Below are 16,085 nucleotides of genomic sequence, written 5' to 3'. Positions count from 1 at the left end.
CTGTGACAACTGTCTTTAACAGGATGCTCTGAAGCAAAGTTTACTAAAAATGTGTCAAGGGCTCAGCAGGTCAAAGGCTTTATTTGAAGACGAGAAACATTATTATCATCTCTAAATATTGTACATTTATTTGACAAGGAAAGCTCAAAGCATCACCTTCAAGGGCTGAAGCAAAACTTCAGTGGTAAAATCCCAGAGGCCCCAGTGTTAAAATGCTTAAGCTCACAGCAAAATAAAGATTTTTACAGTCCGGTACAAGAAAACGTTTTGGCCACAAGAATAAAATATTTACCAATAAAACTCTTATAAGGTCTCTGCTATTTCATAGAGGGTGCCACTGTAAGAAAGTGTCATTAAAAGCTAATATATGTGTCTTAATTCACACTGAATGTGTAATATAGGGATCTAGTGCGGCACCAAGATCGGTTGTGCTGGATTCTCACTCTAGAACATCGATGATCGATTGCTTTGGCCTGCCTTTTTTGCTAAACCAGGAAGTATCCCATGCTGTTTATAGTTAAGCTAACGCGGCCTTTAGATGTTCATCCAATAAAGAGTGAAACAAAATTGGCAAAATGCAGAACGGTGCGGAATTTGAGGGAATTTCCGTTCACAATTTCTCTGAAAAGATTCTGGAGCAGGTGGTACACTTTCACGTCATGAAGCTCAGCGGCGGGTTTTTCCTTTGGGTCGGTTCGGCTCCGGTTCTGTCCAACTTAGCAGTGTCTATGAGCAGCAAATATGTAAGTACCGCACAGCACACCTTCATTCACCAAGTACTGGTAAGCTGTTTTCCAGAAATAAAGAATATTGGGTATATTCGTGAAGAATAAGAAACTCGGAATTTAAAAGCGCAGGTCTTCAGGTTTTTTTAGGAGGATTTTCAAAGTTTTTCATAAAGAATATATATACGTTAAAAATTAATAAAATATGAATATTGTAAAACAGCATAATTAAAAAAAAATTCTTATTTTGCTGGGCTTTTTCCTAAATGTATGTTTACAAAATTATTATTATTATTTTTAATTAATTTGGCGGTGTTTGTACACATACTAGATTAGAAGTGTTTCTCTATTTCCCTGAGTTGTAAAAAAAATTGCCTAGGCCTATAAACAGGTATTAAGTCACTTACATGTTAATTTGGAAAGGGAAGCTAACAGCTTATATGCTTTTGTCTGCAGGATTCAATGCCATTATCTACATTAGTTATGGGGGACCCATCCAACACAGCACCAAATTCTTTGGCACAAAGATTAGGTAAACACTAGTTTGCAATATGTGTTGTATGTAGGAGATGGCTACAGCAAAGTCTTAAAATGCTCATTTAAGTTGCATGTGCTTCTTAATTGTGGATTTCTATTATATTTTAGAATTGTACTGTTGATGTAATTTTGAACCCAGAGTCACTGGCACGCCTTTTTCTTGCATGTGTTTTTGGTGTCTACTTCCTTCCTGAGGGTCAACAGGGAGAATTGAAACTTGAGTAGAGTGATGCTTCAAAGTAGCATATCTGTGTATGGAGTATTCAGAGTGTGTGTTAGTACAATAACTAGTGTAACCGTGAAACGATAGGTTTGAAATCAAAAGTGATATTGCATTTAGTTACAGAAGCAAGGCAAGTCTCAAATCTCCACAAATTCTATCGTCAAACTTAATTACAGCTGGCTTGGAGAAGTGTTTCACACCTCTGATTTGCTGTGGAGTGTTAAATAAAACACTACATTTAACTTGGTTCAAAACACAGCAGCAAAGAATAGCCATTTATCTTTGTTTTGTGAAAACACTTAGCTAATCTCAGTGTCCACTGTAATTTGACGTCCACACTGGAAGACACTACGTGATATCACTGAAACTCAGCCGCTTGCAACAGGTGAAACATTGACAATGTGAAGTGAGTAGGAGGCAACTAACCTATTTCAGTTTTGAGGTGAATGGTTAATGTAACTACCAGTGTGAACAAAGGACTGCTGGTTGACTGTTGACTCAGTGTCAACTGAGTGTTGACTCATTAGCAGTGTACCTACACAACAAGAACCTGGTATGCTAACTAATGTTGTAGTATCTATTCCTGGAAATGTGCAGGGTGATGCCGAGGGCAATTGTGAGGCTGAACATGGACGTCTTTTTACCTGCCAGCTCATGACTGGGTAGATTTGTCTGTGGAGACTCTATTATACAATACGACAACTTTGTTTGTACACATGCCTAATGCAAAGTCTACAGAGATGACTACTCATCTATGGTGTCTTTACCACATAATGTTGCCTTGACAACTAAACAGGAAACATGGGATTTTTTTTTTCACACCCACAGCCAATGAAATTAAGGAATTGACTGGCTGAGGCACGCTTGTAAAGTCTGCAGGAAGGCAGAACTATAAAATATGTGCATAAAGAGCTCAAATTGTCTGCCAGGGAGTCCTTGTGACAGTGGGACAGTCCTTATAGGCGTGTTATAGTTTCATATCTAACTGACCAGAAGTCGGGATTCCCGAAAACAATTTTGTGACTATTCAGACTCAATACACATGTTGTTCAGGCAAACTGTAACCAGACCTCAGAGAACAATAACAGGATTGTCTGCAACTGATGATTAAGTCATTGTGGTCTTTGCAGCTATGTGCTAAGTTTATAAGTCTCTATAGACATTAGAGTTGGGCCACTGCTGACCTTAATTTATTTTTACCATTTCGTGTTTTGTGTGAACACAAAGTTAACCAATGTTGTTTCTCTCCATATTTCAGCAAAGAAGACCAAAAAACAAGTATTTGTCAGTTACAGTCTTCCAATGACAGATTCCAGCCTCAGTCTCTTGGTGGAGAACAGGATCAAAAAGGAGCTGGAGCTGCACCCTGAACATTTTTGAGCACATGTGACCCTTTGTAGGAGGAGGGCAGCAGTGTAGTACTGGAGTCATACTCAAATGCAATAATCAGGACAAACGGTCACATCAAGTGTTTTTTTATTGACAATAAATTAAGTAGTTTATTATCAAAACATGTACTATAGGCCTGTGGCTTTGTCTGTTTGTTTTTACAAATCCATATTAAAAAAATAACACTTAGAAAACAGCATTAGTGGTTGAGTTTTTTTTCCTTCGGTTTTCTTAGAGTATTTTTTTTACTGTTGAAAACATACAAACTACCAAACCATACTGAATGTCTAAAATATGTGCTGTGTACTAAATATGACTATAAAAATGGAGGATGCTCGGGTTCTGGTATATCTGCACAAAAATGCTTCATGGGATGGTTTGTCTATTCAGTGTGCTTCACAGTCTATAAAAGTAAGGTTATGTTCCATATTTTATAAATGAATGGCACATGTATACATACCTTAGATTTTTATGCAGTCCTAAGGGATACCTATATAATAAAGTGTATAATGTACACCAATCACAACTAAACCAGGTCTATGCAGACTATGCTGCTCTATTCTAATCTTCACACATCTCAAAAAACTGTAAAATATTGTGCTTTCTGTCTAAAGTTACACACTCTAGGAACAGGATTACAGTATTAGCACAGTACAGAGAACGAGGAGTGAGTTTGGAAATGTTTGCTAATTAAGGAGGTATTTCAAGCAACAAAACTTTCCCTTGGCAGCATGACAAAAAATAAATACAGTTTTTTCTTTCATTACATCGTATCTTCTCTGTTTTGTTAACGGAACAGAGCGATAAAGCCATTTAAATTGCTGAGGTGCATCATAAGACATACAGTAGTGCACTAGCAGGTCACGCTCATGTCCGTTCAGCTCTCAGATTTGTTTAACATTATGCACAAAGTCTCTGTAGGCTACACATATGGTCTGCGAGAAAGGTCTCCGGCTGTTCGTCTTCCAACAACCATCATACGCCAGCATCAGCAGTAGTAACGCTTCTTTAAAAATCAGTGACCCACACTGACCTCTCAGCTGAGGATAAAGTGCCACATTGGACTTCATATAAAGAGACCACAAATGAGGAAGTACTTGTAGCACTTCACAATACAGCCTGCAACTTATTGTCCGGTTTCCCAACATTTACCATGTATTATTTGGTGAATTCAAAGTGGATTTTTTGTGTGTTTGTGTGTAAGTCCTTGGAACTGGTTCGGGCATGGGCTTCATTAAAGGAGGGGTCAATATGAGTTCTCTTTCTTTTATAGGTGCAGTTCCTGGCACCTTGGTAGTCTCTTGCAAACCGGGCAATAGCTCCAATGTTGCCTACAAATACTTGCTGGTTCTGTAAAATGTTGTTACAGTAGATTAAGGGAGTTTAAAGGAAATGAGAAACAAATTGTACGTTGAGCATTTTAATCTTTGAGTACCTTTCAAGTGTTTTAGCAGTAAGGTCGAAATTTTATCTTTATGAAATGACAATTGGGGGTGTTTTAGACTAAAGGCCAAGCGTGTAATACCTAGTACTACACTGGGTATGAGGTATATTAAAGAGTAGCCTAACATCCACTTATTTTTTGATAATGCAGTATTATTGTGGGTATAGGCTATGAGATACAGTATGCTGGCCTCCACTTCTGACACAACAAATACCTAAAAATAACTACAGTGTAATTCATCCGTCTTTGTATCCACTTACAGAGGGGCCTGTCCCAGCCGTCATAGGGCAAGATGCAGGGCACACCCTTGACAGGTCACCAGTTTATCACAGGACTAACACAAAGTAAATGGTAAATAGACTGGTTCTAAAATAGGGCTTCCCTACTTGAGAACATCACTCTTTCATATTCACACAGGGACTTTTTCTCTAGATCTAAGTGCTTTCTATCAAACATTTTTCCATGTTAGGAGCAACTTGGGGTTCAGTATCTTGCCCAAGGATACTTCGGCATGCAGACTGGAGCAGCCAACCACCAACCTTCTCTACAGCCACCAGACAACCATTCACACCTAGAGCCGATTAAATTTGCTGATTAACCTAACCCTATGTGTGTATGTCTTTAGGTTGTGGGAAGAGTTCCCAAAGAGAGCATGCAAATTCCAGTCAGAAAGGTCCCAGACTGGATTTGAGCCTAGATACTTCTTGCTGTGAGGCAACAGTGCTAACCACCCCACAGCCTGTTTAGTTTTTTCCTTTAAAACTGCTAACTGTTGCCCCGTAGTTTTACTGTACCTGTTGGTAAGTATTGTAAGGTACTGAAAATTACACTGTCAATTGAGAATTACTTGATAAATGCTGGGAAATTGCACAGTGAGTCACATGTTGTATTAACCAATGCTACAGAACAAAACAAAATAAAAAAAACAACAACATTTGTGCCCTTTTCATGCAAAAAGATAGTGGCTTTAGCCAATCCCTGGATCTCCAATGTGTTGGCTGCAAATCACAAACACTTGATTGTGTCTCTGACATTTAGTGCAAAATAACTTACCTACAAAGAGATCTAAGATGTAGTGAAATCCAGTTTCAATGAGTCAAAACTACAGACAGTAAACTCACAGAGCACACGTTATTGAAAGTTATTCTGCTGTACTTTGTCTCTCCACTTGTGTCTGCTTGTACCCTCGAGCAGAAGGTGGCTCAAGAAAATCACCAACACCACTGAAGACGCTCATATTATCTGACATACACTGACTTCAATACAATATATTTTTGGCAACTCCTGAAGGAATCATAGTCACTACAAATGACACAAATTTACTATCATCATCATCTGAATCCTCAACATAAAAAGAGTCCATATGAACAATTAGTATCCCTTAAAGTACAGGAAGTTCAGTCATCACTTGCTCAGGTTAGTGCTTGGAGCAGTTATTAGCACAGAAGACAACTTGCAAAGCTGCTCACACTCCATTGGCTATGGCATGATTCCCGATCACCTCCCCACCAGTTGCAAGGGCGTATGAGGCAGGTACCGCTGCCAGAGCGGTGGCTGCTGCCACTGTAGCGCCCCCAGTGGCTGAGAGATGTAATGGTGTGTCGTGAACACGGGAGTAGTCCCTATCACTCTTGGCGAGAAGGAGGTGCTGCTCTCCCGGATGGAGCAGGGTCTGACGGGTAAAGGTCTCTCCATCAGCCAGGCTCTCCGGCAGTGGCTGTCCCCGAGGCTCAGGCAGCAGCAGGAGGCAGATGATGCACAGCAGGGTGCAGCAGGCAAAGATCACATGATGCAGGAAGTAGCCCTTCTGGTTGTGGAGCTCCATGATGGGTGCAGTGAGCATGCCAAAGCCAGCGCTAGCCAGGACCAAGCCCAGTCCTCCACCCCTGCAGAAAGAGAGGTCAGAGCTGATTTATTTCCAAGGTGTTCTGACGCACCTTAAACTAAAAACAGCAGCATTCTATAAGCATTCTTCATACAACAGGATTGGGACATCATTAAAAGTTGACTTCTTATTTTTTGAGATATAAACATGGTCAAATAATGTTAAATGGACTGCTTCTTATAAAGTAGCTTTCTACTACAGGCCTCACTTAGCTTGTCTCATGCAGCACTTTCTTTTTTACTATGCCTAAAGGCTTTCTAACCTCCTAAATTACCTAAATTACTTCCTTAACATGTCTTGAAGGTCTCCAAAGGCCTGGTAATGAACTAATCATTTGATTCAAGTGTGCTGACCCAGTGTGATATCTAAGACCTGCAGGACGCCAGCCCTTCAGGCCTGGAGTTCCCCAACCCTGATGTAAGGAGTCACAGATTGATCCATGACTTTCTAATTGATAGATGACCCAGTCTACTACTCGAGCCACAGTCACCACAATGCAAATAACGAGATCAGCCTACATACATACCCCTTTTTTTCCCTATTTTTGTCTCTGTATTATATTTGCGAAAGTAGAACACATCACCTGTTCATGTCATAAAAACAGCTCCAGTTGTGAGCATAGAAGCCCCACCCACCTGCTGTTTGGACCTTCTGTTTGTAAGGGAAAACCAATCAGAACAATTGGAGGCTGGAGTGAAAGGGAAATGAGCTCAAATGGCTTTTTTTTTAGATGAAGAGGTTGCACCAAAGCCTAATGTAGGATATTTGTGGATTTTCTGACTGGTGAATCATACGGTGCTAAAGTATTAGGAGTACAGAGCTGAAAGTGGGCAGGATACATCCCACTTAAGAGTATTAAAAATGGCATGCTTTATTCAGCCACTTTTATCACTTTCTTAAGCTGACATCGGTCTTCACTCAGCATCTGGTCAGATCTGTTGATCTGAACCTCCTTCATAACCTCTTACAGCCCTTTTTCCATAAAGCCACATTTTCACCGGTTTTCTGTGGCGCCATTGTAATCAATAATGTGGCACACATTTTTCTTTCCAAACACCAAACACTTGTCAGTCATAAACACACCACAAGAGGGAGCAAATATGCAAATTGAGAACAAAAGCTGTGTGCAGACACTGTCATAATAGACAATTTTTTTTTTTTTTTTAAGTAATAAGACTGCTCCTCCGTGAATCGCAACCTTATCGTGGTGGAGGGGTTTGTGTGTCCCAGGGATCCCAGGGGCTATGTTGTCTGGGGGCTTTTGCCCCCTGGTAGGGCCTCCCATGGCAAATTGGTCCTGGGTGAGGGACCAGACAAAGAGCGATTCAGAAGACCCCTATGAAAAAAACACAGAGGGAACAGTTTACCCTGCCCGGGATAGGGTTACCGGGGCCCCGCCCTGGAGCCAGGCCCGGGGAGGGTGCCCGAGGGCGAGCGTCTGGTGGCCGGGCCTTAGTCCATGGGGCCCGGCCGGGCACAGCCCGAAGAGGAGACATGGGCCCATCCTCCCGCAGGCCCACCACCCGCAGGAGGCGCCATAGGGGTCAGGTGCATTGTGTGCCGGGTGGCGGCCAGGAGCGGAGGCCCTGGCGGACTGACCCCCGGCTGCCAAGACTGGCAATAGGGACATGGAATGTCACCTCTCTGGTGGGGAAGGAGCCTGAGTTAGTGCGTGAGGTTGAGAGGTACCGGCTAGATATAGTCGGGCTCACCTCTACGCACGGCTTGGGCTCTGGAACCAGTCTCCTGGAGAGGGGCTGGACTCTGTCTCAGTCTGGAGTTGCCCCTGGTGAGAGGCGGCGGGCTGGGGTGGGTATTCTAATATCCCCTCGGCTTGCTGCCGGTACGTTGGGGTTTTTCCCGGTGGACGAGAGGGTTTGTTCCCTGCGCCTTAGGGTCGGGGAACGGGTCCTGACTGTCATCTGCGCTTATGCGCCGAGTGGCAGTTCGGAGTACCCAGCCTTCTTAGAGTCCCTGGGGGGGGGGGGTGCTGGAAGGTGCTCCACCTGGAGACTCTGTTGTCCTGCTGGGAGACTTCAATGCTCACGTGGGTAACGACAGCGAGACCTGGAGGGGCGTGATTGGGAGGAACGGCCTCCCTGATCTGAACCCGAGCGGTGCTTTGTTATTGGACTTCTGTGCTAATCACAGTTTGGCCATAACGAACACCTTGTTCGAACATAAGAGTGTCCATAAGTGCACGTGGCACCAGGACGCTCTAGGCCGTAGGTCGATGATCGATTTTGTAATCGTATCACCAGACCTGCGACCATATGTTCTGGACACTCGGGTAAAGAGAGGGGCTGAGCTGTCAACTGATCACCACCTGGTGGTGAGTTGGATCAGGTGGCGGGGGAGGACGCTGGACAGACCTGGTGCACCTAAACGCGTAGTGAGGGTGTGCTGGGAACGACTAGCAGAGGCCCCAGTCCGCGAGATCTTCAACGCACACCTCCGGCAGAGCTTCAACAGCATTCCGAGGGAGGCGGGGGACATTGAGTCCGAATGGACCATGTTCAGCGCCTCCATTGCCGAAGCTGCTGCATTGAGCTGCGGCCGCAAGGTGGTTGGTGCCTGCCGTGGTGGTAATCCCCGAACCAAATGGTGGACACCAGAGGTGAAGGGAGCCACCAGGCTGAAGAAGGAGTCCTATCGGGCTTGGTTAGCCTGTGGGACTCCGGAGGCAGCCGACAGGTATCGACAGGCCAAGCGGAATGCGGCTCGGGCAGTGGCTGAAGCAAAAACTCGGGTGTGGGAGGAGTTCGGAGAGGCCATGGAAAAAGACTTTCGGACTGCCTCGAAGAGGTTCTGGCAAACCGTCAGGCGTCTCAGGAGGGGAAAGCGGTGCTCTACCTGCACTGTGTATAGTGCTGGCGGAGCGCTGCTGACGTCGACTGAGAAAATTGTCAGGCGGTGGAAGGAATACTTCGAGGACCTCCTTAATCCCACTGACGCGTCTTCCAAGGAGGAAGCAGAGTCTGGGGATGAGGGGAATGACCCGCCAATTTCTGGGGGCGAGGTCACTGAGGCAGTTAAACAACTCCTTGGTGGCAGAGCCCCTGGTGTTGATGAGGTCCGCCCCGAGTTCCTGAAGGCTCTGGACGTTGTAGGGCTGTCCTGGCTGACACGCCTCTGCAATGTTGCGTGGAGATCAGGGGCAGTACCCGTGGATTGGCAGACCGGGGTGGTGGTCCCCATCTTTAAGAAGGGGGACCGGAGGGTGTGTTCCAAGTACAGGGGGATCACACTCCTCAGCCTCCCCGGGAAAGTCTATGCCAGGGTGCTGGAAAGGAGAGTTCGTCCGCTAGTCGAACCTCTGATGCAGGAGGAACAATGCGGTTTTCGTCCTGGTCGCGGAACACTGGACCAGCTCTTCATCCTCTCGAGGATACTTGAGGGTGCATGGGAGTTTGCCCAACCAGTCTACATGTGTTTTGTGGACTTGGAGAAGGCATTCGACCGTGTCCCTCGGGGTGTCCTGTGGGAGGTGTTGCGGGAGTATGGGGTGTCTGGCCCATTGCTACGGGCCATTCGATCCCTATACAACCGTTGCAAGAGCTTGGTTCGCATTGCCGGCAATAAGTCGGACTCGTTCCCGGTGGGTGATGGGCTCCGCCAGGGCTGCCCTTTGTCACCGGTTCTGTTCATAATTTTTATGGACAGGATTTCTAGGCGCAGCCAAGTGGCGGAGGGCTTTCGCTTTGGTGGCCTCAGGATCTCATCTCTGATTTTTGCGGATGATGTGGTTCTGTTGGCTTCATCGGGTGAGGGCCTCCAGCTCGCACTGGAGCGGTTCGCAGCCGAGTGTGAAGCAGCGGGAATGAGGATCAGCACCTCCAAATCTGAGGCCATGGTTCTCAGCCGGAAAAGGGTGGAGTGCCCACTCCGGGTCGGGGATGAGGTCCTGCCCCAAGTGGAGGAGTTCAAGTATCTCGGGGTCTTGTTCGCGAGTGATGGGAGAAGGGAGCCGGAGATCGACAGATGGATTGGGGCTGCAGCTGCAGTAATGCAGACGCTGCACCGGTCCGTCGTGGTGAAGAGGGAGCTGAGTGTAAAAGCGAAGCTCTCAATTTACCGGTCGATCTACGTCCCTACCCTCACCTATGGCCACGAGCTGTGGGTAGTGACCGAAAGGACGAGATCGCGGATACAAGCGGCGGAAATGAGCTTCCTCCGAAGGGTGGCTGGCATCTCCCTTAGAGATAGGGTGAGAAGTTCGGCCATCCGGGAGGGGCTCAGAGTAGAGCCGCTGCTTCTCCACATCGAAAGGAGCCAGCTGAGGTGGTTTGGGCATCTGGTAAGGATGCCCCCTGGGCGCCTCCTGGGTGAGGTGTTCCAGGCATGTCCCACCGGGAGGAGGCCCCGGGGCAGACCCAGGACACGCTGGAGAGATTATATCTCTCGGCTGGCCTGGGAACGCCTTGGTGTTCCCCCGGATGAGCTGGAGGAGGTGGCTGGGGAGAGGGCGGTCTGGGCCTCTTTGCTTAGGCTGCTGCCCCCGCGACCCGGCCCCGGATAAAGCGGATGAAGATGGATGGATGGATGGATAATAAGACTGTTTGCTTTCATAAGATGTGTGTTGTGTTTATGACTATGCAGGCTCACCTGATGACAGTAGGAGTGATTTCAGCACAAAAGAAAATGCTGAGTGTGCTGACAGCATGAGAAGAGAACATCCCAATTATGGAGAAGGCCACAGAGAATTTCCTGTTAAGAGTGTCTCGCAAAACTGTTCAAAAGAGAGAAAATAAGCAATAAAAATCAGCAACAACAAATGTAACATGATTCCAGGGACATAAATTACATTGTTTACTGTGTATCACTAAGTTATCCTCAAACCAGGGGAAAGGTTTATCATTTTAATTGTTTTAGATGATAAATCTCGTAACTGCAAATGTACCTGTGTCATGGCGAAGGCTGTACTTCCCAATCACTGGATTCCATTAGTGAGCATTGGAGGAAAGAGAGATGTCATTAGTAAGCACGAAGAGCAGCATAGCACTGACTCAAAACAAGCAGAATAAAAGCCTTCAGGAGAACAGTTTACCGCCAAAGCCTGAAATAATGACTACATGCTGCAGATGTAGGTCAAAGAGGAAGAATGAGGGGAAGCTCCTATTAGAATCAAGGTTGAGCTGCAGTTGGTACTGTTTTAATGACTAAGGGAAGGAAACCGACGTGTTTGAGAATTTCAGCAAAAGTCTGGCTAGTATGGCTAAACCTTTTCAGTTACAGTTCTCAACCTAACTGCACACACAGCATGTCTGACAAGCTTCAAAGTCGTCAAACTGTCAAATAACCAACAGGAGAAGGGCACAACTAATTTCAGGATTAAAGCCGATCCAAAGAGGACATCCAAAGAGTTTCAAGGATATATTCATAGTATTTTCACCAGTAAAAACAAGAGGTGAAAAGTGTAAAGACTGGATTAACAATGTTTCTATTAGTTTTGAGAAGAGAGGCTAAAGTTAGCATGCCTAGCTAATAGTTTGCTACTTATTTGAAATATAGTTTTACTTTGAAGGCAACAGGATAGTATAACATTACAGTCATGGTGTCTGTACAAAGCTGTTAGTATTTTAGACCTTTACACCAAAGTTTTGTTTGAGTCAAACTTTACAGTAACTTTAGTAGCTATAGAAAAATTCTGAGTAATCACTTTTATCCTGTGATAAAACCCTTCTGTCGTGATGGTAGTGGTCTCCCCCAAAAAACATGGCCGTAGATGCATTACAGTGCGTCTATGTAACAAAATGTGATTGTGTAACAAAGGTGATTGTGGTTTGGAGCTATATAAATAAAGTTGATTTGAATGGTCTACTTGTGCATTTTTTTATTACTCACAGTTAAGCAAACCCAGCTGCAGCAGTGATGCCAGGGCTGTTATGATCATGAATGTGAGCAGCCCTCCACGCCGACCCATCAGCCCGACCGCAGGGCATAGTGCTAGACAGGTTGCCACGGCGATGCCAGCCATGGTGTAATAGTCAGCATGGCACAAAGCCGTGGGCTGAGCCTCGGGGTCCATCATACTGCGAGCGAAGCAGTGGTGAATTCCATAACCTGTCAGACTGTACATCAAGACAAAACCACAGAATAAGAGAGTGGCCAATGAGGTGCCACCTAAAACATGCGTCCGCCACAGGGCACGTGAGGTTTGAGTATGTCTTCATTCTCTGGAGACCAGCTCATGTGTAATTCATGCTCTCAACACAACGGATGTTGGCTGTTATTAGCAAAGGAACTGTACAAGCCGGGACGACAAACGCAACACACTTACGAGTTGACACACAGCACCACAATGTTTTTCCACAGGTTCCTGGTGCTCATCATCTTGACAATGCAGCTCCTCTGGGGTTTCTTGTGCAGCTCCTGCTCCAGCTCTGGTAGGAAACATGAAACGCACACCTTGAGACCTTTCCTTTTCAGGTGGTAATGAGCACCCGGCCATAAGGGATCTCTAGCACGGAGAAGCTAAAGAGCTTTGAGGGGGCTTTAGATAGATGTAGGACATCCCTGTGCCCACTCTCATCATCCCTCTGACTGCTTGGCTACTGGGAGAAGCAGCGACAATGAATCAAACACCAACTCGGGGGAACAAGAAGTGTCGTGGCAGATAAAGGTGAGACATGTTAAATCTGTCGCAAGACAATTAATAGCCAGGGATCTCATTTATAAACACGGCACATGCCGAAAATGAAGTCTGAAAAAGGCCTGTGCAACTTCCCACGCACAAGTTGGGAGTTTTCAAAGGCAATCTTGACGGGAGAATGTGCACACTGGTACAGAGAGTCCGACCCACGCTTATGAACATTTTGGAGACAGACAGAAATTAGCAATGCACATTGTGAGGTGCTAAATTAAAGGCATGATGTAAAAACCAATACATAATACTTCCTCATACGTTAAGTATGATTTCCTATAATGTAGGACTTATGGATCTACTTTATCATAAATATTGAAATGCCAGTGAGCCATGGCAGCACTGAGATGAGCAGAATCAAATATTTCTCCAACTCAACATCATATTTTTCATCATCCATTACACTAAATATCATCACAAGTTATTATAAAGTGGGCCAAGTTCACCACAGCAAAACAGCTTTTTGAGGGCAGAGTAGAAGACTGACTGAAGTGCACACATTTCTACACTGACTGTGATTTATAAAGGGAAGCTTCTGAGCTGGTGAGCATAGGCATGCTCTATAATTATTATTGTTATTTTTTGTCCACACCATCTCAGCTTCTCTGCTCAGGTATAGTATGGATCCTACACATTCTTTTTAAATGAGACCCCAGGTGCTTTGTACTCAACTGAGATTTACAGGATAATAATGTTGTTGTTAATTGACAGTGCACATGCTCTCAGCACTATTTGGAAGTCAGACTTTGTGTATACTATATATAAAAAACCATTAACAACCTAAAGGACTATGGATCTTCACCTTATTGCGTTTGCATTTCATCATATCAATGGTCTGAGCAGTTTTATATGCATGTCAGTGTCTTTGTATTCGTTGCTTGCTCATTTCATCACACCGAGCAGCAGCTGTAATGTAACATGCTGTAGACAATTTTAAATATATTGCAAAGAAAGAGAAATGAAGGAAACCAACAGAAAGAATAGAATTCGTGGCCCAGTGGTTGTGGGATCTTTCATCTTCTCGCTCCCTCTTGAATTCATCCTCACCTGTAAGAACTCCGCTTGGCTCAGTTGTCATGTCAACTTGGTTCTTCCTGGCGATCCGCAGCATCATGGCTTTGGACCGCCGGTAATGCTGGGTGGCCAGCAACCAGCGCAGGGATTCAGGAAAAATCCTGTAGAGGGAGTGAAAGAGGGGAATGGCGAGGAGAAGCAGACAAAGGATGAGCAGAAGATTTGTAAACGCAAGAAAGAAACAAGTGAGGGGCAGAAGAAAACAAGAGGAGAAAGAGACCATTGTTTGTAAAATCAGAGCGAGCTTGTGTGGTGCCGTGTGTACTGTACAAGCCATCGCCTGGCTCAGAGCTTTTCTTCAGAGGGCGCGACTCACCAGACGTACGGCAGCATCAGAACGAAAGGACTGATTATGACGATCTGCAGGACCTGCCAGTCATCCCGGTTTGGCCAATGGCGACACAGAGCGGCCACCCCTGGCATCAATAGCTGCCCGCCCACCATAAGAAAACTGGCCACCATAGTCATGGAGAAACGCCAACCTGGCAAACACAGCTCAATCCCTAAAATAAAAAGACAAGCACGAGAACAAAAAGACTTCATTTTACAGAAAACATGGCTTCCTGTGGTGTCAGTGCACCACGAGAGGCGAGTAAATTATGTATGCGCTCCATGTGTTTGGATGTGATTACCATTATAAACTTGCAGCTGTCTTAATGGCCTGAAAGAGCATGTGTTTGTTTAATGGTGAGGTAGGCACTGAATTTCCTGTCATGAATTATTGAACACTTATTGCTGATCCTTCCCCTGAGAGCGCACTAGTTTAACACCAGGCCTCTTCATTAAGTTAGGATGGACTGCATGTGGAAGCGTGTGAGTGAGTTCAGCTGCTCGGTGAGCTTTTCGCTGGAACCGTCTTTTAAGTCCTTCCCACGTGACTGGGCTCCTATCCTTTCCCCTACTGCCTGTAACATGGAACAGTCCAGATGGCCTGGCCCATATGGCAAGGGCCTTTTGAAGGTGACCATTGTTGGTGGATGAGAAGAGAGGAAGGGGGGGATACTCACTATACTCACTAACCTGTACTGTCACTTGTTATTGTGAGGCAGAGAGAGAAAGCTGGGCTGGGGGGTTGACAGAGTAAAGAAAGTAGAGTAGGGACTGAATACAAATTACCTAACCCTTCAAAAGTCCCTCCATTCATCAGTGGAATCACCAGAGGAATGATAATAAAGACTGGTGTGAGAGAGAGAGAGAGAGAGAGAGAGTGAGAGAGAGAGAGAGAGAGAGAGAGAGAGAGAGAGAGAGGAAATACAGAGAAAAACACAATGAGGAAGAAGGAGGCGGGATGGAAAGATGACTAAGATTTTCAGATAAAAGAATGAAAGGAAAATGATTCAGCTAGAGGTTAAAGGTATTACTGAAATTCCCTTGAACTGTTTTTCTTCCTTAGACCTGAGTCAAAAATCTTCCCACAAAAGGACCAAGACAGATGAAGGAAACTGCACTGACCCATAATCCTTAACCTGGCCGTCTGCTTCTACTTTTTCTAGCCAAAAAGACAGTGTGAGCCTGTCTCTGGCCCAGTGATGGGAGCAGTATACAGCTTTTCACTATTTTTTAACGTAGTGGTCTAAAAATATAGCATTAAATGTAAATTATCAAATCCAAATGTTTCCAATGTAACATAATAATAATAATAACTTTGTCTCAAATCACAAAAAGGAAACTGAGAAGTCAAACCACGAGCCAGCGTTGACCCAGGATGTGAATGTGATGGATGCTTAGTTACACTTCTGCTGATCGGCTTTATTTTCATATCGGTTTCTTGTCCTGTGTGTTTAGTAACCACACGCTGTTCCCAGATCTCGGTCAGTCTGTACAATTAAAACTGCACAAATCAATAATTTACTCAACAGCAGATCGAACGACTGAGTCTAATGTGAAAGAGGTCGCTAATGGTGACAAACAGACTGAGAAAATCACCCAACTCTGCTTTTTATATCCACCCTGCTGAGCAATTTAGCATTGTTTATCCCAGAAAACTCAACAAGGCAGCAACAGGTGGCCATTATTAAGCTTCAGTTAAGCTCTGTGCACTTCATAGGAAACAAGACCAAATGACAAGGATGATGCAGCTAAAAATACAAGTCGCTGACTTTAAATAAACAAGCTTTGTTTCAGCAGGATATGTATACTGTACGATAACTCATTACCCAAAACAA

The 16,085-nt window shown here is 44.9% G+C and overlaps 2 protein-coding genes across 2 annotated transcripts in view; one reads left to right on the top strand and one right to left on the bottom strand.

Moving 5' to 3' along the window:
* The first annotated feature begins 472 nt into the window (after nucleotides 1-472).
* On the top strand, nucleotides 473-3,046 carry psmg4 (proteasome (prosome, macropain) assembly chaperone 4). Its single transcript, XM_006797839.3, has 3 exons — nucleotides 473-743; nucleotides 1,182-1,257; nucleotides 2,744-3,046. The coding sequence occupies exons 1-3, from the start codon at nucleotides 576-578 to the stop codon at nucleotides 2,863-2,865; spliced, it is 366 nt and encodes a 121-aa protein (XP_006797902.1). The 5' UTR covers nucleotides 473-575; the 3' UTR covers nucleotides 2,866-3,046.
* The window catches only part of slc22a23b (solute carrier family 22 member 23b), a 28,469-nt gene continuing 15,334 nt past the window's right edge, over nucleotides 2,951-16,085 (bottom strand). The window contains exons 4-10 of the mRNA XM_006797840.3: nucleotides 14,237-14,423; nucleotides 13,894-14,021; nucleotides 12,484-12,586; nucleotides 12,048-12,274; nucleotides 11,104-11,136; nucleotides 10,809-10,932; nucleotides 2,951-6,204 (exon numbers count right to left, since the gene is read on the bottom strand). Coding sequence (XP_006797903.1) covers nucleotides 5,784-6,204; nucleotides 10,809-10,932; nucleotides 11,104-11,136; nucleotides 12,048-12,274; nucleotides 12,484-12,586; nucleotides 13,894-14,021; nucleotides 14,237-14,423 — 1,223 coding nt within the window. The 3' untranslated portion in view covers nucleotides 2,951-5,783. The remainder of the gene's footprint in view (nucleotides 6,205-10,808; nucleotides 10,933-11,103; nucleotides 11,137-12,047; nucleotides 12,275-12,483; nucleotides 12,587-13,893; nucleotides 14,022-14,236; nucleotides 14,424-16,085) is intronic.

Source organism: Neolamprologus brichardi, chromosome 17 (genome assembly GCF_056152115.1).
Source record: "Neolamprologus brichardi isolate AB-2024 chromosome 17, ASM5615211v1, whole genome shotgun sequence".
NCBI lineage: Eukaryota > Metazoa > Chordata > Actinopteri > Cichliformes > Cichlidae > Neolamprologus > Neolamprologus brichardi.
This window is presented reverse-complemented; position numbering and strand designations above follow the sequence as displayed.

Coding starts and splice junctions, on each gene's coding strand:
- psmg4 (XM_006797839.3), top strand. CDS start 576: ATGCAGAACGGTGCGGAATTTGAGGGAATTTCCGTTCACAATTTCTCT. Junction 744..1,181: donor TGTCTATGAGCAGCAAATAT/GTAAGTACCGCA, acceptor TTTTGTCTGCAG/GATTCAATGCCATTATCTAC. Junction 1,258..2,743: donor TTCTTTGGCACAAAGATTAG/GTAAACACTAGT, acceptor TCCATATTTCAG/CAAAGAAGACCAAAAAACAA.